We start from the raw sequence: 27916 nt of genomic DNA, 5'->3' as shown, positions 1-27916 counted from the left end.
TAATGAAGGCTATTACTGGTCCGGTCAAAAGCTTGTAATTGTCTCAAGCAAGTCTCACTGTTTGCAATATACCCATTGCCTCCGTGCCTGTACTGAGATTTACGCATGTACCGTAATTGCTTGGGTATGCTTTTGCTTACTCGATGATTTGGGGTAAATCGTGTGATGATCTGGTGTTTGTGGGTCAAACAGGGTTTCAGTATAAGTACGTTGTCTTCATTGTTTTAATTAGTCCAGAGTGACTGTGTGAGGATGGGTACGGGCGTGGGACTCTGCTTTTACGCGCGATGGGTGTGTCTATGGACGTCACTGGAAGGCCCGTTATCCGGTAGCTATGGGAACTGTATAAAACCGGTCCCCAAGAGCACAATGTGAAAACGTTTTACTGGAGTTGATGCGTGGTGTCCTGTAGCGTGTTCTCCCACGGCTCTGCTCTGCTCTGTTCTCCTCTCCTCCCTTCAGGAAACCTGTCCTACTCATCAGAATCAATGCGAAGCAGCAGCGAGGAGCGCGCTGGTGGTGTGCTGTCTGTAGATTTCGATTCTCTGGAGAACAAGGACTAAACTATCTGTTACACTTTTCTTCTTGCATACCTCTTTAGTGCGACGGGGAAGACGGACAACATGATTGGCTATATCTTCGTGGTTCTATGTGGATTGTCTGGCAGTGCGCTCGCAAAGGGTGAGTAGAGAGCTCAATGACTGCTGCAACAAGCCCTTTCATTGATGCAACAGTCCGATCACCTGTTGACCGCACCCTCACCATTCTGTCTCTTATGGACAAGTCACATAAAGTATTCCATATTCATGTGGGCTTAATTATATGATTGAATGTGTTTTTTTTAAAGTACAAATATGAATAGTTCTTCGTCAATTTGTTATGGACACATTAGGCATTATGCGTAAATACTGTCTGAATGCTTGACGCAGTAGGATGTTGACGCGCGTACATTGCCAACTTGCCATCTTTTAGTAGTAGTCCTATTGTGCAAGACCATGTAAGATGGATTCCCACATAATCAGGATGAACGTGCGTACTGCCACGTTAAAAAGATAGTATTGGCGTCAGGGGAACATTCTTCGAACGCTTAGCACTTGGCAGACAGATTAGCCAACATCCCGCGCTTTGAACATAAGGGGCCACAGGAGAAGGATTCTTGGCGCTTTCCCGTCTACTGTCTCATTTATCGGCCCATTGAAATATCAGTGTGGTCGTGTGGCAGAGGTGGTTGAAGAAGTGCGGTTCTTTTACAGCTAAGTGTTGTTTAGTAGATAAGCCCTGTCCCGTGGGATAGTTGTTTGGATAACGGGGACCTCTGTGGCCCGGCTTGGCCTCCGCCTCTCTGTGCGCGCTTTGGCCCCGGTTGAATCGCCACACACAGGGCGTTACTTCCTGAGGCTGATGAGTTTGTGAAAGGGAAGTTCTAATATAAATGAGTGCAGGGTCATGACCAGCACTAGGAAACTTTCTAGAGCGCAGGAAATGGCGCTAATCAGCGCTTATGGCTAAAACAGACGCATGGGGAGGAAACTGGGATGAACTGGCTCCTGTGTTCATAAAGTATGGCCGCAGCGCAGGACATATGGTTATTGGTCAACAACTCTTTACTAAATGGACCGAGTTTTTTTGTCACGTCAAACCTGATATAATGCCACAATTGTCCTCTTACATACAGTATTGTATTTGCAAAATTATTTTTATTCGTTTTAATGCAAGCTATTTTAACGGGTTGGATAATACAACTGGAGTAATTAATTACTTAATTCATTCAATTAATTGTTAAACATTGTCAGCACAATCTGTGTATTTTTTATTCATTTGGTTGTTTACTATCATTACACTTTTGATGTAGGCCAATGAAACAAGTTGAGGAACAATTCTTACTTTTTTTAATATTCAGTAGGCCTACATTTATTACACTGACAAATATGAGCCTGTATTAGTTTAGGGAAAACAAACACAATACAGCAATTCAATCAAAAATATTTCACATTTATACCAGTGGAGCAAACATCAGTGGCATTTGCCATACTGTTTCTATTTCTTACTAGTGTGTTATGGTGTGCAGTGTCAGATAAGGATCTGAAAAGAATGCATTGTACCATGGAAACAGGATACAGGAGGCCAAACATTATTATGTCCCTCCAATGAAATGCAAATGTCACCACGCTTTGTAAAATAATTTCTGTGTTTTACATGATTAGAATAGCATGCACAACCCTTGAGGGAAAACTTGAGGAAAACTTGAAGGGAAATTATTACAAAATTCTCCTTTTGTAATCTTAGGCTACATCCAGCTCAGTAACTTACAGTCATGTCCTTGAACTCCAACTGATCCTCCACTTGTATGAAATGGCACTAGGGTTTGTTGGATGAAAGCTCCAGCTGTATTGAGTAACATGGGAAGGGGGGTTCTGGCCACTTTACAGCCTGCTGAAATGCCCCTTGGGCCCGTGCTGAGAGAGACTTGACTTCCCTTCCTCCTTTAAACTATTTACACCGAGATATAGACTCTGCTGCAGGACTCTCTCTGTGTGTGTGTGTGTGTGTGTGTGTGTGTGTGTGTGTGTGTGTTTGCGTGTGTGTGTGCGTGCGTGTGTGACTCAGAGTGGAAACAGAGGAAACACTACCAGAGCAAGTAAAACTAGAGCTGCTGAAGGGGACATCCACTGGTAACCATGACAATTAATATTAGTAATGGGGGGTCACAGATGGGATAAAATGATAGATCAGTACTCAGTCTCAGTATAGTGATGTGTATGATCAGGAACATAGTAGAGAGAGGATACCATACTGGCGCACTGAAGTGAAGTTTCATTTTGGTAAAGTGAGAATGCTTGACATGCTGGTTATGACATGGAGGACCCAAAGAAAGGCTTTACCCAAAGCAGGAGGGCCTAGGAAGTCACACCCAGTCAGCTGTAGTATGACGAGTTATGATTAGAAACCACGCCAGATCAGTCATCAGTGTATATCCTACATTCACATACCCTGATGTTGCTGCAAGGCACAACTCATTGGTCTTTTGTAACACATCTCCTTTAAATCAATGCTTTTACAGTCATTTTTATATCGCTCAATACATTATTATGCATAATTTTATTTTTTCTCTCTTTATAGCTAAAACAATTTTAGTCAAGTGTACAGTATAGTGAACTAGATTTGTGTTTGTTCCAATAGGATGCAGTGTGAACTAGGTTTGTGTTTGTTCCAATAGGATGCAGTGTGAACTAGGTTTGTGTTTGTTCCAATAGGATGCAGTGTGAACTAGGTTTGTGTTTGTTCCAATAGGATGCAGTGTGAACTAGGTTTGTGTTTGTTCCAATAGGATGCAGTGTGAACTAGGTTTGTGTTTGTTCCAATAGGATGCAGTGTGAACTAGGTTTGTGTTTGTTCCAATAGGATGCAGTGTGAACTAGGTTTGTGTTTGTTCCAATAGGATGCAGTGTGAACTAGGTTTGCATTTGTTCCAATAGGATGCAATGTGAACTAGGTTTGTGTTTGTTCCAATAGGATGCAGTGTGAACTAGGTTTGTGTTTGTTCCAATAGGATGCAATGTGAACTAGGTTTGTGTTTGTTCCAATAGGATGCAGTGTGAACTAGGTTTGTGTTTGTTCCAATAGGATGCAGTGTGAACTAGGTTTGTGTTTGTTCCAATAGGATGCAGTGTGAACTAGGTTTGTGTTTGTTCCAATAGGATGCAGTGTGAACTAGGTTTGTGTTTGTTCCAATAGGATGCAGTGTGAACTAGGTTTGTGTTTGTTCCAATAGGATGCAGTGTGAACTAGGTTTGTGTTTGTTCCAATAGGATGCAGTGTGAACTAGGTTTGTGTTTGTTCCAATAGGATGCAGTGTGAACTAGGTTTGTGTTTGTTCCAATAGGATGCAGTGTGAACTAGGTTTGTGTTTGTTCCAATAGGATGCAGTGTGAACTAGGTTTGTGTTTGTTCCAATAGGATGCAGTGTGAACTAGGTTTGTGTTTGTTCCAATAGGATGCAGTGTGAACTAGGTTTGTGTTTGTTCCAATAGGATGCAGTGTGAACTAGGTTTGTGTTTGTTCCAATAGGATGCAGTGTGAACTAGGTTTGTGTTTGTTCCAATAGGATGCAGTGTGAACTAGGTTTGTGTTTGTTCCAATAGGATGCAGTGTGAACTAGGTTTGTGTTTGTTCCAATAGGATGCAGTGTGAACTAGGTTTGTGTTTGTTCCAATAGGATGCAGTGTGAACTAGGTTTGTGTTTGTTCCAATAGGATGCAGTGTGAACTAGATTTGTGTTTGTTCCAATAGGATGCAGTGTGAACTAGATTTGTGTTTGTTCCAATAGGATGCAGTGTGAACTAGATTTGTATTTGTTCCAATAGGATGCAGTGTGAACTAGGTTTGTGTTTGTTCCAATAGGATGCAGTATGAACTAGGTTTGTGTTTGTTCCAATAGGATGCAGTGTGAACTAGGTTTGTATTTGTTCCAATAGGATGCAGTGTGAACTAGGTTTGTGTTTGTTCCAATAGGATGCAGTGTGAACTAGATTTGTGTTTGTTCCAATAGGATGCAGAGTGAACTACGTTTGTGTTTGTTCCAATAGGATGCAGTGTGAACTAGGTTTGTGTTTGTTCCAATAGGATGCAGTGTGAACTAGGTTTGTGTTTGTTCCAATAGGATGCAGTGTGAACTAGGTTTGTGTTTGTTCCAATAGGATGCAGTGTGAACTAGGTTTGTGTTTGTTCCAATAGGATGCAGTGTGAACTAGGTTTGTGTTTGTTCCAATAGGATGCAGTGTGAACTAGGTTTGTGTTTGTTCTAATTGGATGCAGTGTGAACTAGTTTTGTGTTTGTTCCAATAGGATGCAGTGTGAACTAGGTTTGTGTTTGTTCCAATAGGATGCAGTGTGAACTAGGTTTGTGTTTGTTCCAATAGGATGCAGTGTGAACTAGGTTTGTGTTTGTTCCAATAGGATGCAGTGTGAACTAGGTTTGTGTTTGTTCTAATTGGATGCAGTGTGAACTAGGTTTGTGTTTGTTCCAATAGGATGCAGTGTGAACTAGGTTTGTGTTTGTTCTAATTGGATGCAGTGTGATCTAGTTTTTTGGGGCTGATTCAAGGACGTGTCTGTGTGAATGAAGTTTCCCTTTGGGCTGAGAGGAAGGAAGGGGGGATGGACAGCACCATTAATCTCTCATTCATTAATCTGAGCTACCATGAGGTGGTGTTGATTTTATTTGATATACAACATTGACACTGCTTAGTGCTCACACATTTCCACTGTGGTCATCAAGTAGTCTCACTGGCATGGGAACGAGGAAGTGACGAGGGTCAGTGGTGTTGCTGCCTGGGAGTGTCTGTGTCACGGTTTCGGCCGAGGCTGCCTCTCTCCCTTGTTCGGGCAGGTTTCGGCGTTCGTCGTCTCCGGAATTCTAGCTGCCACCGCTATATGTTTCATGTTCGTTTGCTTTTGTCTGTTTGTTTCCACACCTGTTTCTGTTTTGGCGTAATTAGTGTCCTATAAGTTTCTCGTTGTGTTTGTCTAGTGTTGTGTGTAATTATTTCCGTCAGTATTGTGTTTTGCTCGGTTGAGCTTATTCTCCACTGTGCTGGAGCATTTTCGCACCTGTGTGTGCACAGTTACATTTTGTCGCACCTGTTTGTGCGCAATTACCTTTCGCCTTCGTGCGTGTTTTTTCGCTTTCGGGCTAAGTTGTCCTGTTGCCTTAGTTTGGCCAGTAATACAGCCTTTGGAACATTCAGTCTGAGTCCTGCGTTTGATTCCTACATTACACCTACAACACGCCCTGACAGAATTACACACCATCAATGGAATCAGCAGGAGCCGAAGCAGCCCAGACGAGACTGGAGGCCCAGGTTCGGGACCAACAAGAGCTGCTCCTGCAGATGGGGACCGCCCTGCAGGAGGTGATTTCCACCCTCCGAGGCTGGGGTACGCCTCCACCGCCTCCCGCCCTGCCAGCACCATCGGCCAGCCCGCCCATTCCAGCGCCGGAACCTCGAGGAGTCCGACTATCTCTCCCGAGGGCCTACGACGGAACCGCGGCTGGGTGTCAGGGATTCCTACTCCAGGTGGAGCTATACCTGGCCACAGTGCACCCGGCACCTTCAGGGCATGAGAGCGTGTCCGCCCTGATCTCCTGCCTGGCCGGAAAAGCGTTGGAGTGGGCTAACGCGGGAGTGGAGGAAGATCGACGCCACGACGATTACTTACAACGAGTTCTCCCGCCGCTTCAGGGCGGTGTTTGACCATCCCCCGGAGGGGAAAGCGGCGGGGGAGCGTCTGGTCTTCCTCCGGCAGGGGAGGAGAAGTGCCCAGGAATTCGCGCTCGAATTCCGTACTCTAGCGGCAGATGCAGGGTGGAATGATCGGGCCCTCATCGATCTATACAGATGTAGCCTACGAGAGGACGTCCGTCGGGAGCTGGCTTGTAGGGACACCAGCCTCTCTTTCGACCAGCTGGTTGACATGTCCATCAGGCTGGATAACCTACTGGCTACCCGCGGACGTCCTGCGGAGGGTCCGTCCATTTCACCCTCCAGCGCCTCCGAGCCATGTCCTATGGAGCTCGGGGGCGCTGGCGCTAGAGAGAGGAGGAGTCGGCAGGCTAGGGGGTCCATCCACTGCACCAACTGTGGTCGGGGAGGACACACCGCGGCTAGGGTGCTGGGGATGGCCTCCTAGGGGAGATGACGACAGGTCCCGCACTGGGGATTCCCTCCAGGTGAGTAGGCGCCCCACTCACCCAGAGCTCACTGTTGCCCATTTTTGTATGCCTGTACGTTTTCCACAGGTAGCACCTCATTCCCAGCATAAGGCGCTGGTAGATTCAGGCGCGGCTGGGAATTTTATTGATAAAAAGTTTTGTTTAGCGTTAGGGATTCCCCTCATTCCTGTTGATGTTCCTTTTCCCGTTCACGCCTAGATAGTCGTCCGTTGGGTACGGGCTTAATCAGGGAGGTCACGGCGCCACTTAGGATGTGTGCGCAGGGGGATCATCAGGAGATGATTCAGCTGTTCCTGATTGACTCTCCTGCGTATCCGGTGGTGCTGGGCATGCCCTGGTTGAGTACCCATAACCCAGCGATTTCGTGGCAGGAGAGGGCTCTGATGGAGTGGTCTGCTCAGTGTGTGGGTAGATGTTTGGGCGTTTCCGTAGGGGCTACCTCGGTGGAGAGTCCAAACCAGGTGCCCGCATTGCACGTTCCACCTGAGTATGGGGATTTGGCTATTGCGTTTAGTAAGGCGAGGGCGACGCGGTTGCCACCCCATAGGCAGGGGGATTGTGCGATAGACCTCCAGGCAGGAGCTGCGCTCCCACGGAGCCATGTGTATCCTCTGTCTCAGGAGGAGAAGAAAGCTATGGAGATTTACATAGACGAATCACTGAGACAAGGATACATACGGCCTTCCACTTCCCCGCGTCCTCGAGTTTCTTTTTCGTGAAGAAAAAGGATGGTGGTTTGCGCCCGTGCATCGATTACCGTGGTCTCAATCAGATTACGGTGAAGTATAGTTATCCACTCCCGCTGATTGCGACCATGACTGAGTCGTTGCATGGGGCGCGTTTCTTCACGAAATTAGATCTCAGGAGCGCGTACAACTTGGTGCGCATCAGGGAGGGTGATGAATGGAAAACAGCCTTTAGTACCACCTCGGGCCATTACGAGTATCTGGTTATGCCATACGGGTTGATGAACGCTCCGTCAGTTTTCCAATCATTTGTGGATGAGATCTTCAGGGACATGCAGGGGCAGGGGGTGGTGGTGTACATTGATGACATTCTCGTGTACTCACCTACCCGTGTCGAGCATGTGGCCCTGGTGCGCAGAGTGTTGCGGGAGGCTGGTGGAGCACGACCTGTATGTGAAGGCAGAGAAGTGTCTGTTTTTCCAGGAGTCGGTCTCCTTTTTGGGTTATCAGTTGTCTGCGTCAGGGGTGAAGATGGAGGTAGACCGGGTGTCGGCCGTGCGTAATTGGCAAACACCAACCACTGTGAAGGAGGTGCAGCAGTTTTTGGGGTTTGCAAATTACTACAGGAGGTTTATCCGGGGTTTTGGACAGGTGGCAGCTCCCATCACGTCTCTGTTGAAGGGGGGTCCGGTGCGTCTGCAGTGGTCGGCCGAGGCGGACAGGGCGTTTGGGAGGCTGAAGGACCTGTTTACCTCGGCCCCGGTGCTGGCGCATCCGGATCACTCTTTGCCGTTCCAGGTAGAGGTGGACGCGTCGGAGGCCGGTTTAGGGGCCGTGCTTTCACAACGGTCTGGCGCGCCACCTAAACTCCGCCCCTGTGCTTTTTATTCTAAGAAGCTCAGTCCGGCGGAGCGGAACTATGACGTAGGGGACAGGGAGCTGTTAGCCGTGGTACAGGCTCTAAAGGTGTGGAGGCACTGGCTTGAGGGGGCTCAACACCCTTTCCTCATTTTGACGGACCACCGTAACCTGGAGTACATCCGGGCGGCGAGGAGGCTGAACCCTCGCCAGGCAAGATGGAGTATGTTCTTGACCAGGTTTACTTTTAAGATCACGTACATCCCTGGGTCACAGAATGGCAAGGCAGATGCGCTGTCTCGGCGGTATGACACGGAGGAGAGGTCCGTGGAGCCCACTCCCATACTGCCTGAGTCGTGTCTGGTGGCACCGGTAGTGTGGGAGGTCGATGCTGAACTCCGAGGCGGGCGTTACGCACCGACCCTAGTCCACCACAGTGCCCGGAGGGTCGGAAGTACGTTCCGCTCGAGGTTCGGGATCGATTAATCTATTGGGCTCACACGTCACCCTCCTCTGGACATCCGGGTATCGGCCGGACAGTGCACTGTCTTAGTGCCAAGTACTGGTGGCCCACGTTGGCAAGGGATGTGAGGGTTTATGTTTCCTCCTGCTCGGTGTGCGCCCAGTGTAAGGCGCCTAGACATCTACCTAGGGGTAAGTTGCTACCCCTGCCCGTTCCACAACGACCATGGTCCCACCTCTCAGTGGACTTTATAACAGACCTTCCCCTCTCCCAAGGGAATACTACCATCCTGGTCGTTGTGGACCGGTTCTCTAAGGCCTGTCGTTTGCTCCCCATGCCGGGTCTTCCTACTGCCCTGCAAACTGCCGAGGCACTGTTTACCCATGTGTTCCGGCACTACGGGGTACCCGAGGACATTGTGGCTGATCGGGGTCCCCAATTCACCTCCAGAGTCTGGAGAGCGTTTATGGAGCGGTTGGGGGTCTCGGTGAGCCTCACCTCGGGTTACCACCCGGAGAGTAATGGGCAGGTGGAACGCTTAAACCAGGATGTGGGTAGGTTTCTCAGAACATACTGCCAGGACCGGCCGGAGGAGTGGTCAAGGTACGTTCCCTGGGCCGAGATGGCCCAGAATTCCCTACGCCATTCCTCCACTAACCTAACTCCATTTCAATGTGTGTTAGGTTACCAGCCGGTTCTGGCACCCTGGCAGCAGAGCCAGATCGAGGCTCCTGCGGTGGATGAGTGGGCGCGGCGCTCGGAGGAGACTTGGAACGCTGCACACGTCCACCTGCAGCGGGCCCTCCGACGTCAGAAGGCGAGCGCTGATCTCCACCGCAGTGAGGCACCGGTGTACGCACCTGGTGATCGAGTCTGGCTCTCTACCAGAAACCTGCCCCTCCGCCTGCCCTGTCGGAAACTGGGTCGGCGGTTTGTAGGGCCATTTAAAGTCCTGAGAAGGTTGAACGAGGTTTGTTATAGATTACAGCTACCTGTGGAGTATAAGTGTATTAACCCCTCGTTCCATGTGTCCCTTCTCAGGCCGGTGGTAGCGGGCCCACTCCAAGAAAATGAGATCTTGGAGACTCCTCCGCCCCCATTGGACATCGAGGGGGCACCGGCGTACTCCGTGAGATCCATCTTGGATTCGAGACGTCGGATGGGGGGTCTCCAGTATCTAGTGGAGTGGGAGGGGTACGGTCCGGAGGAGCGGTGCTGGGTGCCGAGGAGAGACGTTTTGGACCCGTCGCTCCTGACGGAATTCCATCGGGGGCATCCGACACGCCCTGCTCCGCGTCCTCCTGGTCGTCCCCGAGGCCGGAGTCGGCGCACGTCTGGAGCCGCGCGTCAAGGGGGGGGTACTGTCACGGTTTCGGCCGAGGCTGCCTCTCTCCCTTGTTCGGGCAGGTTTCGGCGTTCGTCGTCTCCGGAATTCTAGCTGCCACCGCTATATGTTTCATGTTCGTTTGCTTTTGTCTGTTTGTTTCCACACCTGTTTCTGTTTTGGCGTAATTAGTGTCCTATAAGTTTCTCGTTGTGTTTGTCTAGTGTTGTGTGTAATTATTTCCGTCAGTATTGTGTTTTGCTCGGTTGAGCTTATTCTCCACTGTGCTGGAGCATTTTCGCACCTGTGTGTGCACAGTTACATTTTGTCGCACCTGTTTGTGCGCAATTACCTTTCGCCTTCGTGCGTGTTTTTTCGCTTTCGGGCTAAGTTGTCCTGTTGCCTTAGTTTGGCCAGTAATACAGCCTTTGGAACATTCAGTCTGAGTCCTGCGTTTGATTCCTACATTACACCTACAACACGCCCTGACAGTCTGTGATGACACTGTCAGTTGATCTGTCAACACCCGGTGTTGTGGTCAGTTATTGCATTGTTCTCTGGTGTTTTTTGGATAATATTTTTTGGGGTCAGCATAGCTCTGGTACAGGGCTTTAGTTCGCATTCGTTCACTAACGCCCTGGACCAGAGCTAGGGTCAGCAATGTAACAGTGATCAGTGGTACTGGTCAATGGTGCTAGTGGTGGTTTCGCTGTGTCCATTATGTTGTTATCAGTTGGGTGCCGTCATAGCACTGCAGAGGTCTGTCGTGTTGGAATACAGCACACTCCTCTTATAAGAATCTCATTCTCAGTTGTTTTTTCCAAAGAGTTTTGACCATTGTGCACAGCTGATTCAGATAGCATTCTTTGTCATCTCCTCCCATAATATAACAACAGTTACTGGTTGCTGAGCACATAACAACAGTTACTGGTTGCTGAGCACAAACGGGCAGTGGTGTAAAGTACTTAAGTAAAAATACTTTCAAGTACTACTTAAGTCGTTTTTTGGGGTATCTGTACTCTTTACTTTAGTATTTTTATATATGACTACTTTTACTTTTATTTCACTACATTCCAAAAGAAAATAATGTACTTTTTACATTTTCCCTGACACCCAAAAGTACTCGTTACATTTTGAATGCTTAACAGGACAGGAAAATGGTCCAATTCACTCACTTCTCAAGAGAACATCCCTGGGCATCCCTACTGCCTCTGATCTGGAGGGCTCACTAAATACAAATGCTTCATTTGTAAATGATGCCTGAGTGTTGGAGTGTGACCCTGGCTATCCCTATTTTTTTTTAAACAAAAATTGTGCCGTCTGATTTGCTTATTATAAGGAATGTGAAATGATTTATACTTTTACTTTTGATACTTAAGTATATTTTTGCAACAAATAGTTTTAGACTTTTACTCGAGTAGTATTTTTCTGGGTGAAATTTCACTTTTACTTGAGTCATTTTTTTATTAAGGTATCTTTACTTTTACTCAAGTATGACAATTGGGTACTTTTTCCACCACTGCATATGGGGACCAGCCTTGTGAGGGAGATCTGGGCTTCAGCCTAAATTCTCTCTTCTCTTCTCTCTCCCTGTATGGGGGCCAGCCTGGCCTGCAGCCGATAAGACATCTCTGTTCTCTCTCCCTGTATGGGGGCCAGCCTGGCCTGCAGCCGATAAGACATCTCTGTTCTCTCTCCCTGTATGGGGGGCCAGCCTGGCCTGCAGCCTATAAAACATCTCTGTTCTCTCTCCCTGTATGGGGGCCAGCCTGGCCTGCAGCCTATAAAACATCTCTGTTCTCTCTCCCTGTATGGGGGGCCAGCCTGGCCTGCAGCCTATAAAACATCTCTGTTCTCTCTCCCTGTATGGGGGCCAGCCTGGCCTGCAGCCTATAAGACATCTCTGTTCTCTCTCCCTGTATGGGGGCCAGCCTGGCCTGCAGCCGATAAGACATCTCTGTTCTCTCTCCCTGTATGGGGGCCAGCCTGGCCTGCAGCCGATAAGACATCTCTGTTCTCTCTCCCTGTATGGGGGCCAGCCTGGCCTGCAGCCGATAAGACATCTCTGTTCTCTCTCCCTGTATGGGGGCCAGCCTGGCCTGCAGCCAATAAGACATCTCTGTTCTCTCTCCCTGTATGGGGGCCAGCCTGGCCTGCAGCCTATAAAACATATCTGTTCTCTCTCCCTGTATGGGGGCCAGCCTGGCCTGCAGCCTATAAAACATCTCTGTTCTCTCTCCCTGTATGGGGGCCGGCCTGGCCTGCAGCCGATAAGACATCTCTGTTCTCTCTCCCTGTATGGGGGGCCAGCCTGGCCTGCAGCCTATAAAACATCTCTGTTCTCTCTCCCTGTATGGGGGCCAGCCTGGCCTGCAGCCTATAAAACATCTCTGTTCTCTCTCCCTGTATGGGGGCCGGCCTGGCCTGCAGCCGATAAGACATCTCTGTTCTCTCTCCCTGCAGGTAAAGTGGAGAGGGAGCCTAAGGGGAAGTTCAGTGTTCCTGTTCTGGATGTGAAGAGTCGACAGCTGGTCCTGGAGGCCAACCAGACGCTGACGATCCACTGCAGGTGAGTCTGGGGCAGGTAGTACAGGAGGTTGCTTAGGGGAGGACGGCTCATAAACATGTCCGGATCGGAGCAAATGGAATAGCATCAAACACATTGTTTCCATACCCTTTCACATATTCCGCTCTAGTCATTACCATGAGCCCATCCTCCCCAATTAAGGTGCCACTGATTCTGGCCAGATGAGCTTTTATATCAGGGACGTCAATCTCATTTTGCCCCATGGGCCACATTCTGTCTTCACCGAGGTCCGTAGGGCCGCACTTCAAATGTGTTATATTTCCTTGCAAAAGATTGGGCTCCCTGACTGTCTAGCATTCGTTAGATGACGGTTAGCTAGCTGGACAGAGTGAAGAGACTGTAAATGTAGGTCCATTATCATTTTTACACAGTTTCAATGTAGTTTTAGTAATTTAAATGTCGTAATTTAAATGTTTTTTTTTTTTTTTTTTTTTTTGCTCAAACCACCTCGCGGGACAGATTGAATGGGCTTGCGGGCCGGATCAAGCCCGCGGGCCGTATGTTTGACACCCCTGTTTTATATGGACCAGTTTATGGTCAGCTTTTCAGAAGTTGAGGTGCGATGAGAGAGTTGGAATGTTTTATACCATTTTACCTTTGGCCAATCAGGGGTCGGTGGGAGCTGTCGTGGGCGTTCCCTGGAGGTGTGGCCAGAGATCAGGAGAGGCTGCGATTGGAGGATTCTCGCTGTGGGAGGCAGAGCCAGCATTACTGCAGCCAACTGACGCTTAGCTCCGCCCAGGCCCAGCACACAGGATCGTTCCGGTGTCGGTACAGCCAACGGACGCGCAGGCAGAGCGCTGTCTATGTCTATGTCACAGGTAAGACGCGCCAGGTAGCATCTAACAACTACCAACTCACTCCGGGATTCGCTCATTGCAGTGTCTTGTACTCCCAAGTCTCTGTCAGAGCCACTCACAAATGCTAGAGGTCAGAAATGGGAATCAGGTTTAGGATATGAATCCTCTATATCTGTCTCTTTCTCATTCTGATTCTCTCTGTTAAACTCTCTCTCTCTCTTTCTCAATCACACTTTTTCTCTTTCTGTCTCTTTCTCTCTTTTTCTCTCTCTTTCTCTCTTTCTCTCTCCCCCTCTAACCCCTCTAACCCCTCCCTCTCCCCCACTCTCTCTCTCTCTCTCTCTCTCTCTCTCTCTCTCTCTCTCTCTCTCTCTCTCTCTCTCTCTCTCTCTCTCTCTCGCTCTTTCTCTCTCTCTCTCTCTCTCGCTCCCTCCCCCCTCTCTCTCTAATGGAGTGGTCAGTCAGTCTCTTTCTCTCTCTGTCTCTGTCTCAATGTTTATAGGTTCAGGTTAAACAGGATGTAGTTGGTGCTAAATACAAACCAATGTCAGAGAGACAATTATATCTAAACACTGTTTGTCCCAACAACACATCCTTCGTAATGACTCTGGCACAGTTTCTCCCTGCTAGCCTGTCTCTTTTCTTAGCCTCTCTCTCCCAGGTCTATATATAAAAACCTTTTTACTTTCGTTTACGTGCTACCTCGGGGCCAGGAATAGCCCAGCTGCTGAAAGGCTCAGGTTTGGGCAGAGTTTCCCAGGGCACCAGGCTTATCTGCTCCCCTCAGCCCTGCTCACAGCATCCTGTGCTGGGGGACGGGAGAAGGGCAGCGGGGAGGCTGGTGGAGGTGGGAGGGAGGCTGGAGGTCTACGGCAGGGAAGGTATAATGGGGGGGAGTAAGACATTTAAGCATGTTAACCCTCTCAAGGCTGCCGGCCCAGATGGCATCCCTAGCCGCGTCCTCAGAGCTTGTGCAGACCAGCTGGCTGGGGGAGGCAGCCCTGTCTGCCCCTCTCTGCCCTTCCCTGTCCTGAGTAGGCTGGCTGAGCATGGAGCTGGGCCGGGGGCCAGAGGAGTGAGAGGAGCCAGGGTCACAGGGTAGGGCTACTGTTTGGCCAACAGGACCCCTGGGGTCCATCAATCGCTCCGGCCACCACGACCATTAGGCGTCCGACTCCATTGCCCGCTCTGCTCTCACCCTCCGGTCCCTCCTGCAACCTCGCTAGCTCCTTTATATGGAATCAAAGCAGCAGGAGGAAGCCCTGTAAGTCCAGGCCACTAGTCCTTTGGGTACTTTTGTTCAGAGATTATGCTTTCCTTGAATAACACAGTACAGTAGCTGACAAACAATGAGGTGAGCTCCACCCACCCACGTCTTTCAATGGCACAGTGATATTAGAGCACAGGGAAGAAACGCAATGTATCTGGAAGGAACACTGGCTTTTTGATAACCTCTAAACAATCTGTGTGTGTTTATTGTTGACTCCAGATCAATGTTTGCTGAATGGTATTTTGTATGGGTGGGTGGGTGGGTGGGTGGGTGTGTGTGTGTGTGTGTGTGTGTGTGTGCATGTGTGTGCTTATTGTTGATTGTTTTCTGCTGAATAGCCATCTATACAATACGTGATTATGAGGGTGTGCTTGCATGCGTGCGTGCGTGCGTACATGAGTATGCACATGTGATGTTGTGTTCTGTGACATCTGTCTGTGTGTACCTGTGATGCGTGTGTGTGTGTCTGTGACATGTGTGTCTGTGCGTGTCCATGTGCGTGTGTGTAGCTATCCCTAACCTCAGTGTTGTGGTTTCAGACAGACAGCAGCCATTTGTGGAGGAGCAGATTGACAGTCCAGACGTGGTGTATATGAAGGAGAGCCAGCCACTGGTCTTCCCCTGTAGGGTCACCAACCCTGACGCCACCGTCTCATTGGTCAAGGTGAGTTCCCTTCACCCTGGCACCCAATCAGATTCTCTGACACACACACACACACAAACACCAGACCCGGCAGCAGACCCGGCTTGCGTGTTCACAATTTATTTAATGGCTGTATTTGTAAAGACCATAGGCAGCTCGTGAGTTTCAAGTTCGGGGAAGCTTACGATTTATCCTACCATTTCTACCGATCTATCATAATTTTTATATGCTCATTTTCTTGGAACAGTTTCATTTCAATAATAATAATTTTGTTTCTCAAAATCATTGGTTAATCATAAAAATCGGAAGTAAAATGATAAAAATCTAAAAGTTAAAATTAAACTATGGCGAGAGCGCCAGCCACTTCCATATGGACACATTGATACACTGTGATCCATTGGCGGCTAAAGAAATGAGCTCATAGAACTCAGAGATGGCCTATAGGCCAATGCAGCGGTAGGCCTGTAACTTCCATCGTCAACTAAGTAAAATACATAGTCCTAAAGCTGACAAATAGAAACAGTAGAAAATATCCTGATAAATTCTGGTTCTTTCAATCACATTCATCTCTCTTCTCCGCCTGTCTGCCTCCCTTTCTATCTGTGTTGACTTGAGCTATTGCTAGTGAAGTGCAACGTTGTGTCAAATCATCACTGAATCTGGCCAAAAGCTGTTGCTAGAAAACTTGCCACATTGTATCAACTAGCCTATTCTGGGCCCTCAGAGTTTCCTGCGCCAGTGAGCTCGGGACATAAAGCTGTTTTTTATGACGTTTCCACTGGCTATATGGGAACGTTTCCACTGGCTATATGGGAACGTTTCCACTGGCTATATGGGAACGTTTCCACTGGCTATATGGGAACGTTTCCACTGGCTATATGGGAACGTTTCCACTGGCTATATGGGGAACGTTTCCACTGGCTATATGGGAACGTTTCCACTGGCTATATGGGAACGTTTCCACTGGCTATATGGGAACGTTTCCACTGGCTATATGGGAACGTTTCCACTGGCTATATGGGAACGTTTCCACTGGCTATATGGGAACGTTTCCACTGGCTGTATGGGAACGTTTCCACTGGCTGTATGGGAACGTTTCCACTGGCTATATGGGAAAGTTTCCACTGGCTATATGGGAACGTTTCCACTGGCTGTATGGGAACGTTTCCACTGGCTGTATGGGAACGTTTCCACTGGCTATATGGGAAAGTTTCCACTGGCTATATGGGAACGTTTCCACTGGCTGTATGGGAACGTTTCCACTGGCTGTATGGGAACGTTTCCACTGGCTATATGGAAACGTTTCTCCTGGCTATATGGGATCATCAGATCATGATATTTTGCTCTTTCACACCGAGGCTTGGTGATTATCGAGGGGGAGATTGTTGGAAAGATTTTTCTAATACTAAGGAACTATCATTTGCAATGGATGTTAAAAAACAGACTTCATTGACTTGTGTGATTCATTTTTCCCTCACATACAGTGAGGGAAAAAAGTATTTGATCCCCTGCTGATTTTGTACGTTTGCCCACTGACAAAGACATGATCAGTCTATAATTTTAATGGTAGGTTTATTTGAACAGTGAGAGACAGAATAACAACAACAAAATCCAGAAAAATGCATGTAAAAAATGTTATAAATTGATTTGCATTTTAATGAGGGAAATAAGTAAGGTATGTGGACACCTGCTCGTCGAACATCTCATTCCAAAATCATGGGCATTAATATGGAATTGGTCTCCCCTTTGCTGATATAACAGCCTCCACTATTCTGGGAAGGCTTTCCATTAGATTTTGGAACATTGCTGCGGGGACTTGCTTCCATTGAGCCACAAGAGCATTAGTGAGGTCGGGCACTGATGTTAGGCAATTAGGAATGGCTCGCAGTCGGCGTTCCAATTCATCCCAAAGGTGTTAGATGGGGTTGAGGTCAGGGCTCTGTGCAGGCCAGTCAAGTTCTTCCACACCAATCATTTCTGTACAGATCTTGCTTTGTGCTTGGGGGGATTGTCATGCTGAAACAGGAAAGGGCCTTCCCCAAACTGTTGCCACAAAGTTGGAAGCACAGAATCGTCTAGAATGTCATTGTATGCTGTATGTAGCATTAAGATTTCCCTTCACTGGAACTAAGGGGCCTAGCCCGAACCATGAAAAACAGCCCTAGACCATTATTCCTCCTCCATCAAACTTTACAGTTGGCACTATGCATTATGGCAGGAAGCGTTTCCTGGCATCCGCCAAACCCAGATTCATCCGTCGGACTGCCAGATGGTGAAGCGTGATTCATCACTCCAGCAGTTTCCACTGCTCCAGAGTCCAATGGCGGCGAGCTTTACACCACTCCAGCCGACGCTTGGCATTGCGCATGGTGATCTTAGGCTTGTGTGCGGCTGCTCGGCCATGGAAACCCATTTCATGAAGCTCCCGACGAACAGTTTTTGTGCTGACGTTACTTCCAGGGGCAGTTTGGAACTCGGCAGTGAGTGATTTTTCTTCAGCACTCTGGGGTCCCGTTCTGTGAGCTGCAGAAATTTGACGAACTGACTTGTTGGAAAGGCGGCATCCTATGACGGTGCCACAATGAAAGTCACTGAGCTCTTCAGTAAGACCATTCTACTGCCAATGTTTGTCTATGGAGATTGCATGGCTGTGTGCTCGATTTTATACACCTGTCAGCAATGGGTGTGGCTGAAATAGCCAAATCCACTCATTTGAAGGGGTGTCCACATACAATCAGCTAGACCTATTGACATGTGCAAGCTAATGATATTCTATGGCTGACAATTTACTTTAGGGCACTGCAGCATTCTAACAGCGCACTGTTCACCTGCCAACTTTCCTTTCCAATTCGCAAGAGGCTGAAACCAGAGATCTGTATATAATGACGAGATGCTAATGTCTCCGCCCTGACAATGGGAGTCTTTGTCCCAAAGGTGGGAAGGCAGGCGAGAAGCTTAGGTCTTCATATTATTCCCATAGAAACACATTGGGCTTATACTGGACAGATTTTGGCGAGAGTGAGCCCTCTCGCTTAGCCTCTTCCTCTCTGCTGAAACTATATCACTGGAGAAAGCATCCGAGCGAGCAAAACAGCGCCCCTCTACAGTGCATTCGGAAAGTATTCAGACCCCTTGACTTTCTCCACATTTTGTTATGTTACAGCCTTATTCTAAAATGAATTAAATGAATGTTTTTCCTCATCAATCTACACACAATACCCCATAAGGACAAAGCAGAAACAGGTTTTTCGAATAAAATAAATAAATCATTAAAAACTTATTTACATAAGTATTCAGACCCTTTGCTATGAGACTCGAAATGGAGCTCCAGTGCATTCTGTTTCCATTGATCATTCTTGAGATGTTTCTACAACTTCATTGAAGTACACCTGTGGTAAATGCAATTGATTGGACATGATTTGGAAAGGCACACACCTGTCTATATAAGGTCCCACAGTTGACAGTGCATGTCAGAGCAAAAACCAAGCCATGAGGTTGAAGGAATTGTACGTAGAGCTCCGAGACAGGATTGTGTCAAGGTACAGATTTGGGGAAGGGTACCAAAACATTTCTGCAGCATTGAAGGTCCCCAAGAATACAGTGGCCTCCATCATTCTTAAATGGAAGAAGTTTGGAACCACCAAGACTCTTCCTAGAGCTGGCCGCCCGGCCAAACGGAGCAATCAGGGGAGAAAGGCCTTGAACCCGATGTTCACTCTGACAGAGCTCCAGAGTTCCTCTGGGGAGAACCTTCCAGAAGGACATCCATCTCTACAGCACTCCACCAATCAGGCCTTTAGGGTAGAGTGGCCAGACGGAAGCCGCTCCTCAGTAAAAGGCACATGACAGCCCGCTTGGAGTTTGCCAAAAGGCACCTAAAGGACTCTCAGACCATGAGAAACAAGATTATCTGGTCTGATGAAGCTAAGACTGAACTCTTTGGCCTGAATGCCAAGCGTCACATCTGGAGGAAACCTGGCACCAACCCTACGGTGAAGCATGGTGGTGGCAGCATCATGCTGTGGGGATGTTTGTCAGCGGCAGGGACTGGTAGACTAGTCAGGATAGAGGGAAAGATGAACGGAGCAAAGTACAGAGAGATCCTTGATGAAAATCTGCTCCAGAGTGCTCAGGACCTCAGACTGGGGCAAAGGTTCACCTTTCAACAGAACAACAACCCTAAGCACACAGCCAAGACAACGCAGGAGTGGCTTCGGGATAAGTCTCTGAATGTCCTTGAGTGGCCCAGCCAGAGCCAGGATTTGAACCCAATCGAACATTTCTGGAGAGACCTGAAAATAGCTGTGCAGTGACATTCCCCATTCAACCTGACAGAGCTTGAGAGGATCTGCAGAGAAGAATGGGAGAAACTCCCCAAATACAGGTGTGCCAAGCTTGTAGCGTCAAACCCAAGAAGACTCAAGGCTGTAATCGCTGCCAAAGGTGCTTCAATAAAGTACTGAGTAAAGGGTTTGAATACTTATGTAAATGTAATATTTCCGTTTTTAATTTGTAAATAATGTGCAAATATTTCTAAAAACCTGTTTTTGCTTTGTTATTATGGGGTATTGTGTGTAGATCGATGAGGGGAATAAACTATTTAATCAATTTTAGAATAAGGCTGTAACATAACAAAATGTGGAAAAAGTGAAGGGGTCTGAATACTTTCCGAATGCACTGTATATGTAGTCCGTGTATCTGATGCTGTCTGGCCAGAAATAGTATGACATGACATGCTCTTTTGGTCCAGACAGCATCAGATACATGGTCTACACATACTGAGACAGAAGGGCACTGTTTCGCTCACTCGGATGTTTTAACTAAGATTGACCCGTCTTTCTGTTGGCGTGCGTCTCAGTCAAATAAATGATAAATATTTCAATATTTTATTTGGATGGGCAAGGAGGTATGGTAGGGTGGGCCAGGCCCGCATAACGCCGGGTTCTGACACACACACACAAAACCTGAAAGATGTAGTTTAATATATTACTAGAACCTCAAAACAAGTCACATTCTCCACCTCAGGTACTCAACTTTACAATCGAAATTACTCTCCCTTCCACTTATTCTGAGTGACAGCCTGTTTCGGCTTCAGACAGCTTGTCAGTGTATTGTCAAACATGGAAAGACAACAATGTAGTGTTGTTGTCAGGTACCTAGCTTTTTCCACAACTAGCACTCCTGACTACATCTTAGAACAATACACTTCTCTCTGTTTCTCCATCAGCACTCCAATCTGTACACAAGTCACAGTCCGGTTGTTTCTCCTAGGACAGATCATTGTTCTCATCTTGGCAACCGTTCTGCCTTGGAGTGTGTGTGTCCGTTTGTTTGTGTCAGTCTGTGGATACGTGTGAAAGTGTGCGGATGTGTTTGTGAGTGTTGGTGCCTGAGTGGTGAGTAAGTGAGAGAGTGTGAGGTAAGTGCAATGAAGTGCAATTTGTGTGTGTGTGCATGCGTGGGTGCTGTTTGTGGCAACGTCTCAGTGTGTCAGAGATGCCTCTTTTTTACTGCTGTGTTCCGAGTGAGCGGCGCCCACGGTTTCCTCTGTCATCCTGTTGGCACTGTTGTTACCCCCGGAGACAGGACGTGGGGTCTGGAGTGCCCCCTGTCTCCGCCAACCCTCCCCTCTACTCACACACCCCCCCTCTCCTAAGGCGGTCTGGCTGCCAACCTCCTCCTGATTCCTTAACCAGCTGGTATCCTGGCCAGAGGAAGCTGAGGTGCCAGTAGTAATGGGCTGGACTGACTGGCGCTAGCAGGGCAAGGCATGCCCCTCAGGCAGATCTGTTAAGAGTATTATTGTACGTAGGTAGCCTCTTCTGTGGCAGAGATTGCACAGTTTGATCAATACAATTGAACAACATTCAGGTGAGGGGAGTGGGCTACTGGCAGTTTATCAGGTTAATGAATGAATTGTCTTTCCAAGGAGAGTTTCAGGAAACGGAAAAAGAGCCAAAGAACCAAACGAACCCCTCAGTCATCTCTCACTCTCCTCTCGTCCCTGGCTCTCCCTTCAGGATGTGCCTTGGACCTGACCCTGAAACGAAGCGCGGCAGAACACACACACACTTCACTTCACTTCTGTTTGCTCTCTGTGTTTACTTCCTGCTCCCATCTCCACACAAATGCCCGAACCTGAGCCACGAAGGTAATTATTCTAAAAATACCCCCTGTTCCCTCGTCCCCTCCCTCCCGCCATCCGTCCTGACCTGGCCCAGCATTTCGAACCTGGAGTCCACTCCTCACACACACACTCTGTCACACTCTGTCACACACTCTGTCACACACTCTGTCACACTCTGTCACACACTCTGTCATACACTATGGAGTGTGTTTTTTTCCTGGAAGGATTTTGCGCTCTGCCTGGATCTTTAATCTGTCCGGCCCACCTCTCAGCAGGGAACAATTGCCCAGGGGGCCATTCTTTCTTGCTGCAGCCGTGAAAGTGACCCGGTCGGGCGAGGAGGCGAGGCGAGGGGAGAGGAGGTGTAGTATGACTTGGGGTCCAATTCAGTCCAGTCTGAGTGTCTATATCCTGTAGTAACAGGATGTGAGTAGATGGACTGAAGTCACATTTCCCACATCCTGACTTTTTGCTCACCCTCCAACCGCCCTCAACCCATCTCCACCCTACAGTAACACAATACTCTTTCTCTACAGCAGTGCTCACCAACCTTTACTGACCACTTCAAGTCACTTTCTGAGTCAAAATGCAAGCCGAGATCTACCGCTCAGATTATTTTTAAACATGATTTACAAAATGTAAGCCTATGCAACTTTAAGCAATTAAAAACAGTTCTGTAGCAGTGAGGTTTGTGCAGTAGGCTATAGGCCCAATACATTATCACTGCATTGACTGTGCTTGAATTACCCTGCCAATGTTGTTCTTCTCAGACCATTGACATTTTATTTAAAACATGTAGGTATATGATCACACTGGTAATAGATCATTTGCTGTATTACTTGTGAGGCACAGCTAAGTAAGCATAATAATTTACTTCTTTTTTTACTGGACTGGTGGCCTGCATCCAATGTTCCCTCTAACTCTTTTCAGCACTGAGCAAATTTCAGGTCTGCTGAGCGCAAAATTTGAAAGTTGTGAAAATTCTGTGCAACTTCCGGCAGGCGTTTACAGTGAACACTGAGGCTGTACCCGCTTTAAGTTACTGTTATAACAGTGGCCAAGTAGGCTACTGTGGCTATTTGATCATAATGTAGGCCTACCAGAGTGGCCTATCATCAAAAACAATGGAGAAAATCGCATCCCATAACATTTTAACATGGAAATAGCTGTTCTATCATTCAGCCTACAGTAGCAGCCATTCTGTGGTGTTCAATGCCTACATTGCATGAGACTTTTGAAAAAACAAACATGCAGGGCTTGAGATTAACCTGTTTATCCACTTGTCCTTCAGACAAGGAGGTGACTGAAAATGTTGTGTTTGATGCAAGAAACCACTTTACAAAATAAAATGTATTATTATTCCCATACCATTATTACAGAGAATCAGACAAATGATGCTAACCTCTGTCTATTGGCTACTTAGCTTTTTCAAGACTGTCTCAAAATAAAACACTTCTCCTTTAAGACATAAAAAAAGCTCTTTACCTGACTTGCTTTTCAAAGATGGCTAGAAATGCACACATTTTGTGCTCTTGTTGGAAGCAACCACTCCCCCATTGTTGCCTAGAAATGAGCTATAACTGGGCTAATAACTCACTAACTAGCAAAGAATATGAACAAATGTACACACGTGGCTACATACAGCTCTCACTTTGAACTCAAAACAAGCGCATCTACTCGCGACCGCTCATGCTGTAGCCTAAACACAGTCCAGTTCAAAGTGAATGGCACAGATCCATATATGGCAATGGCTATTTGTATATAGGCCTACTGCAGCTCTAATTGGTTATGGCGTAACCAATCTGTGCCTGAGTTGTACCTGTCAATGCAACAGAATCACACTAAAATATGCTCTGCCTGAAAGAAAATCTCTTGCATAGTTTGTTTTGTTTCAGAATATTACATTGAAAGTGGCTAATATTGCGTTGATTTGAACATAATTCCCACAGTTGAGGGAAACGTTGATAGTGTTCATTAAAGGGGGAAAATGTAGAAAGTTGAGTGAAGTTCAATTTAGTGCTTCTCTGCGCGGGCACATATTTCTTCTGCGTGGCAGTCCGGGGAGCTGCACGCCCGAGCACGCGCATGCGTGGAGCTTAGAGGGAACATTGCCTGCATCCGATGGTCAGTCTGAGGGGAGGGAGGGAGCAGAAGTGAGGCTGCCTCTCACCCGCCTCACCGTCCCTCCACCCTCTTTCCCTCCGATGAGAAAAGGGGACACCGTCTTCCAGCTGATGGCGAAACTCAAGTCGCAATGCATTAATTCTGCCTCATGCACTAATTCATGTTGTTACTCCTACGACCAGAGAAAGTTAAATATTCCTCGACATTAAAAAAGACACAAGCCGCTAATAATAACAACGCAAGCTTATCGAACACTTTGCTATACTCATTCATTACAGCTGCAGTACTGGTTGTAAAGTGTGGAAGTAGGGAGAACTCGCATTTTATGGCTTATAAAAGTGTTGAATACACAGTGTTGACAGTGCTGAATAACAACTTAAACATGAACTTACACATAAAAACAGCAGCTCTTTGCTGTAGTCGTTGAGTTTTGAAATCTCACATTATCAACTTTGCTGTGCGTTCGAGGCTTCTTTTTACAGTCTATGGCTCAAGGAAACTGTGCAGACACAGTGATCTGAGCTATCTGATTGGCCTGCGGTAGGCCTATAGGTGCACTTGATTTGCTGTCTGGGCCTTCCGGGTAGGTCGGAGTTCTACCTTCAGACACATGAAATGGTTCAAATTGGGAACACTTTGCCTTCCTGGCGCTAGGGCTTCTGAATCAAGTGCACCTACCTCCAACAGCGCGAAACAAATAATAGGAACGCAAGGCTTTATCGTTGGGTTTTTTACAGAAATGTTTGGGGATCGACTAGGAATGCCTTGGCGATCGACCTGTCGATCGTGATCGACCGGTTGGTGACCACTGCTCTACAGTAACACAATACTCTGTCTCCACAGTAACACAAGACTCTGCCTCTACAGTAACACAAGACTCTGTCTCCACAGTAACACAAGACTCTGCCTGCACAGTAACACAAGACTCTGCCTCTACAGTAACACAAGACTCTGTCTCCACAGTAACACAAGACTCTGTCTCCACAGTAACACAAGACTCTGCCTGCACAGTAACACAAGACTCTGCCTCTACAGTAACACAAGACTCTGTCTCCACAGTAACACAAGACTCTGCCTCTACAGTAACACAAGACTGTCTCCACAGTAACACAATACTCTGTCTCCACAGTAACACAATACTCTGTCTCTACAGTAACACAAGACTGTCTCCACAGTAACACAATACTATGTCTCCACAGTAACACAAGACTCTGTCTCTACAGTAACACAAGACTGTCTCCACAGTAACACAATACTATGTCTCCACAGTAACACAAGACTCTGTCTCTACAGTAACACAAGACTGTCTCCACAGTAACACAATACTCTGTCTCCACAGTAACACAAGACTCTGTCTCCACAGTAACACAAGACTCTGCCTCTACAGTAACACAATACTCTGTCTCCACAGTAACACAAGACTCTGTCTCCACAGTAACACAAGACTCTGTCTCCACAGTAACACAAGACTCTGCCTCTACACTAACACAAGACTCTGCCTCCACAGTAACACAAGACTCTGCCTCTACAGTAACACAAGACTGTCTCCACAGTAACACAAGACTCTGTCTCCACAGTAACACAATACTCTGTCTCCACAGCAACACAAGACTCTGTCTCTACAGTAACACAAGACTCTGCCTCTACAGTAACACAATACTCTGTCTCTACAGTAACACAAGACTCTGTCTCCACAGTAACACAAGACTCTGTCTCTACACTAACACAATACTCTGTCTCCACAGTAACACAAGACTCTGCCTCTACAGTAACACAATACTCTGTCTCCACAGTAACACAATACTCTGTCTCCACAGTAACACAAGACTCTGCCTCTACAGTAACACAATACTCTGTCTCCACAGTAACACAAGATTCTGTCTCCACAGTAACACAAGACTCTGCCTCTACAGTAACACAAGACTCTGCCTCTACAGTAACACAAGACTCTGTCTCCACAGTAACACAAGACTCTGTCTCCACAGTAACACAAGACTCTGTCTCCACGGTAACACAAGACTCTGCCTCTACAGTAACACAAGACTCTGCCTCTACAGTAACACAATACTCTGTCTCCACAGTAACACAAGACTCTGCCTCTACAGTAACACAAGACTCTGCCTGCACAGTAACACAAGACTCTGCCTCTACAGTAACACAAGACTCTGCCTCTACAGTAGCACAATACTCTGTCTCCACAGTAACACAAGACTCTGTCTCCACAGACAGAATCCGCATCAGCAGGGTGAAAATGTCTGAGCATTTACGTAATGTCAGTGTCTGTTGTTGAGAGCGTATTGTGAGGTTGTCAAGTTACTTTGTTTAGTTTTATTGCAACAATAATATTCATCATGTTTTAACATTGTGGCCTCATGTTAGTCCTTAATAGCCCCCATGTTGTTCTGTTTGGTTGTGTGTTCATGATTTGCTCAGGAGTTGTGAATGTGTGCAGTGTTGGTATGGTTGTGTTGTGTTCAGGATGTTGTTGTGGTTCTGAATAGCTCATTACATGATTGTGTTGAGTTCATGATTGGTTGGTGGTTGAGTTCACAAAATAGTTGTGGTTGTGTTGAGTTCATGAAGTGGCTGTGGTTGATGACCATGTTTTCTTATCCCTGACCGCAAGTTGATCATATCCCAGAACCAGACATTGCTTCTGTGTCTTTGCTTTTATGAGACTGTCTTTATGGTTGTGGTCTTGACCGTGTGTGTTCATGCCTCCAGTTCCCTGACCAGGAGTTGACCCCAGACCAGAGGAACATAGTGTGGAACAGCAGACAGGGCTTCCTCATCCACAGTCCCACCTACTTCTACATCGGCCTGTTCTCCTGCAAGACCACTGTCAACGGGACCACACACTCCCTCAGTTACCTCACACACAGACAAGGTGAGCACACACACACACATGCACAAACACACGCGCCTAATGAAAAATCCAGCAGATTCTATAAATTGCAAATATTAAAATGTCTTATCCCCTCTCTTTAACCCCTCCCCCCACCCCCCTACTCCAGTGAATAAGATCATGGAGGTGTATCTGAACAGTACAAGTCCAGTCCAGGCTCTACAGGGGGAGAGTCTGGCCATCAACTGTACTGTCACTGCAGAGTGGAACAGCAGAGTGTCCATCAGTTGGGACTACCCTGGACAGGTAGGACCTTATGAAGTACACTAGAATTGCGGCATGCACTACTAAGAAGTGCACTACGTTATGCAGTACTGTATGTAGAAGAACTTCACCATCTGACTAACTTTTACTATATCTGAATAATATCTCCCCCTCTCTCCACTCTCTCTCTCTCTCTCTCTCTCTCTCTCTCTGTCTCTACCTCTCTCTCTCTCTCTCTCTCTCTCTCTCTCTCTCTCTCTCTCTCTCTCTCTCTCTCTCTCTCTCTCCCTCTCCCTCTCTACCTCTCCCCCTCTCTCTCTCTCTCTCTCTCTCTCTCTCTACCTCTCCCTCCCTCTCTCCCCTCAGGCCAACAGGTCAGCCATAATCAGTAGATGGATCATGGCCAGTAAAACTCACATGGTGTTCTACAGTATTCTGTCCATCCCGAAACTCCACCGCTCTGACAGAGGGCTTTATATCTGCCGAGTGACCAGTGGGCCGGTCAGTCGAGAGACTAACGTATCTGTCACAGTCTATGGTGAGTCAAAATAGACTTAATACTTCCCACCTCTGTGACAATTTAATTGATGAGCAAATTCATTGATGGTAAACACCCACCTCTGCGGTTAGAATATGAACCACAACCACCCTCTGTGTCACTATCTGTAATATGTCATTAATGCGTGATATCCTGTGTGTGTGTGTGCGCATGCGTGCCTGTCTGTCTGTTTATCCTCCCAGACCGCCCGTTTATCCGTCTGAAGCCCAGACAGGGGGCTGTAATGGAGGCTTATGCAGGACAGAAGTCCTACCGTCTCTCCCCCAAACTACGGGCCTTCCCTGCCCCAGATGTCATCTGGTAAGAACCTACAGACTGTCAGCTAGCCTGCACACTATCCTATCCCAGCCTACACTAGCCTACACACTAGCCTACACACTATCCTACACTATCCTACACTATCCTACACTATCCTACACACTATCCTACACTAGCCTACACACTATCGTACACTAGCCTACACACTATCCTACACTATCCTACACTATCCTACACACTATCCTACACTAGCCTACACACTATCGTACACTAGCCTACACACTATCCTACACTATCCTACACTATCCTACACTATCCTACACACTATCGTACACTAGCCTACACACTATCCTACACTATCCTACACACTATCGT

At 47.4% G+C, this 27916-nt stretch overlaps 1 protein-coding gene across 2 annotated transcripts in view; it reads left to right on the top strand.

Moving 5' to 3' along the window:
* The first annotated feature begins 391 nt into the window (after positions 1-391).
* LOC121569251 (vascular endothelial growth factor receptor 1) overlaps positions 392-27916 on the top strand; it is a 64096-nt gene continuing 36571 nt past the window's right edge. For both annotated transcript variants that reach the window (XM_041880057.2, XM_041880058.2), the window contains exons 1-8: positions 392-681; positions 12528-12633; positions 13261-13472; positions 15261-15385; positions 26340-26502; positions 26630-26766; positions 27091-27262; positions 27466-27583. In XM_041880057.2, coding sequence (XP_041735991.1) covers positions 624-681; positions 12528-12633; positions 13261-13472; positions 15261-15385; positions 26340-26502; positions 26630-26766; positions 27091-27262; positions 27466-27583 — 1091 coding nt within the window. In that variant the 5' untranslated portion in view covers positions 392-623. The remainder of the gene's footprint in view (positions 682-12527; positions 12634-13260; positions 13473-15260; positions 15386-26339; positions 26503-26629; positions 26767-27090; positions 27263-27465; positions 27584-27916) is intronic.

Source organism: Coregonus clupeaformis, chromosome 7 (genome assembly GCF_020615455.1).
Source record: "Coregonus clupeaformis isolate EN_2021a chromosome 7, ASM2061545v1, whole genome shotgun sequence".
NCBI lineage: Eukaryota > Metazoa > Chordata > Actinopteri > Salmoniformes > Salmonidae > Coregonus > Coregonus clupeaformis.
The sequence above is the reverse complement of the archived record's forward strand: the minus strand, read 5'-3'. Positions and strand labels throughout refer to the sequence as shown.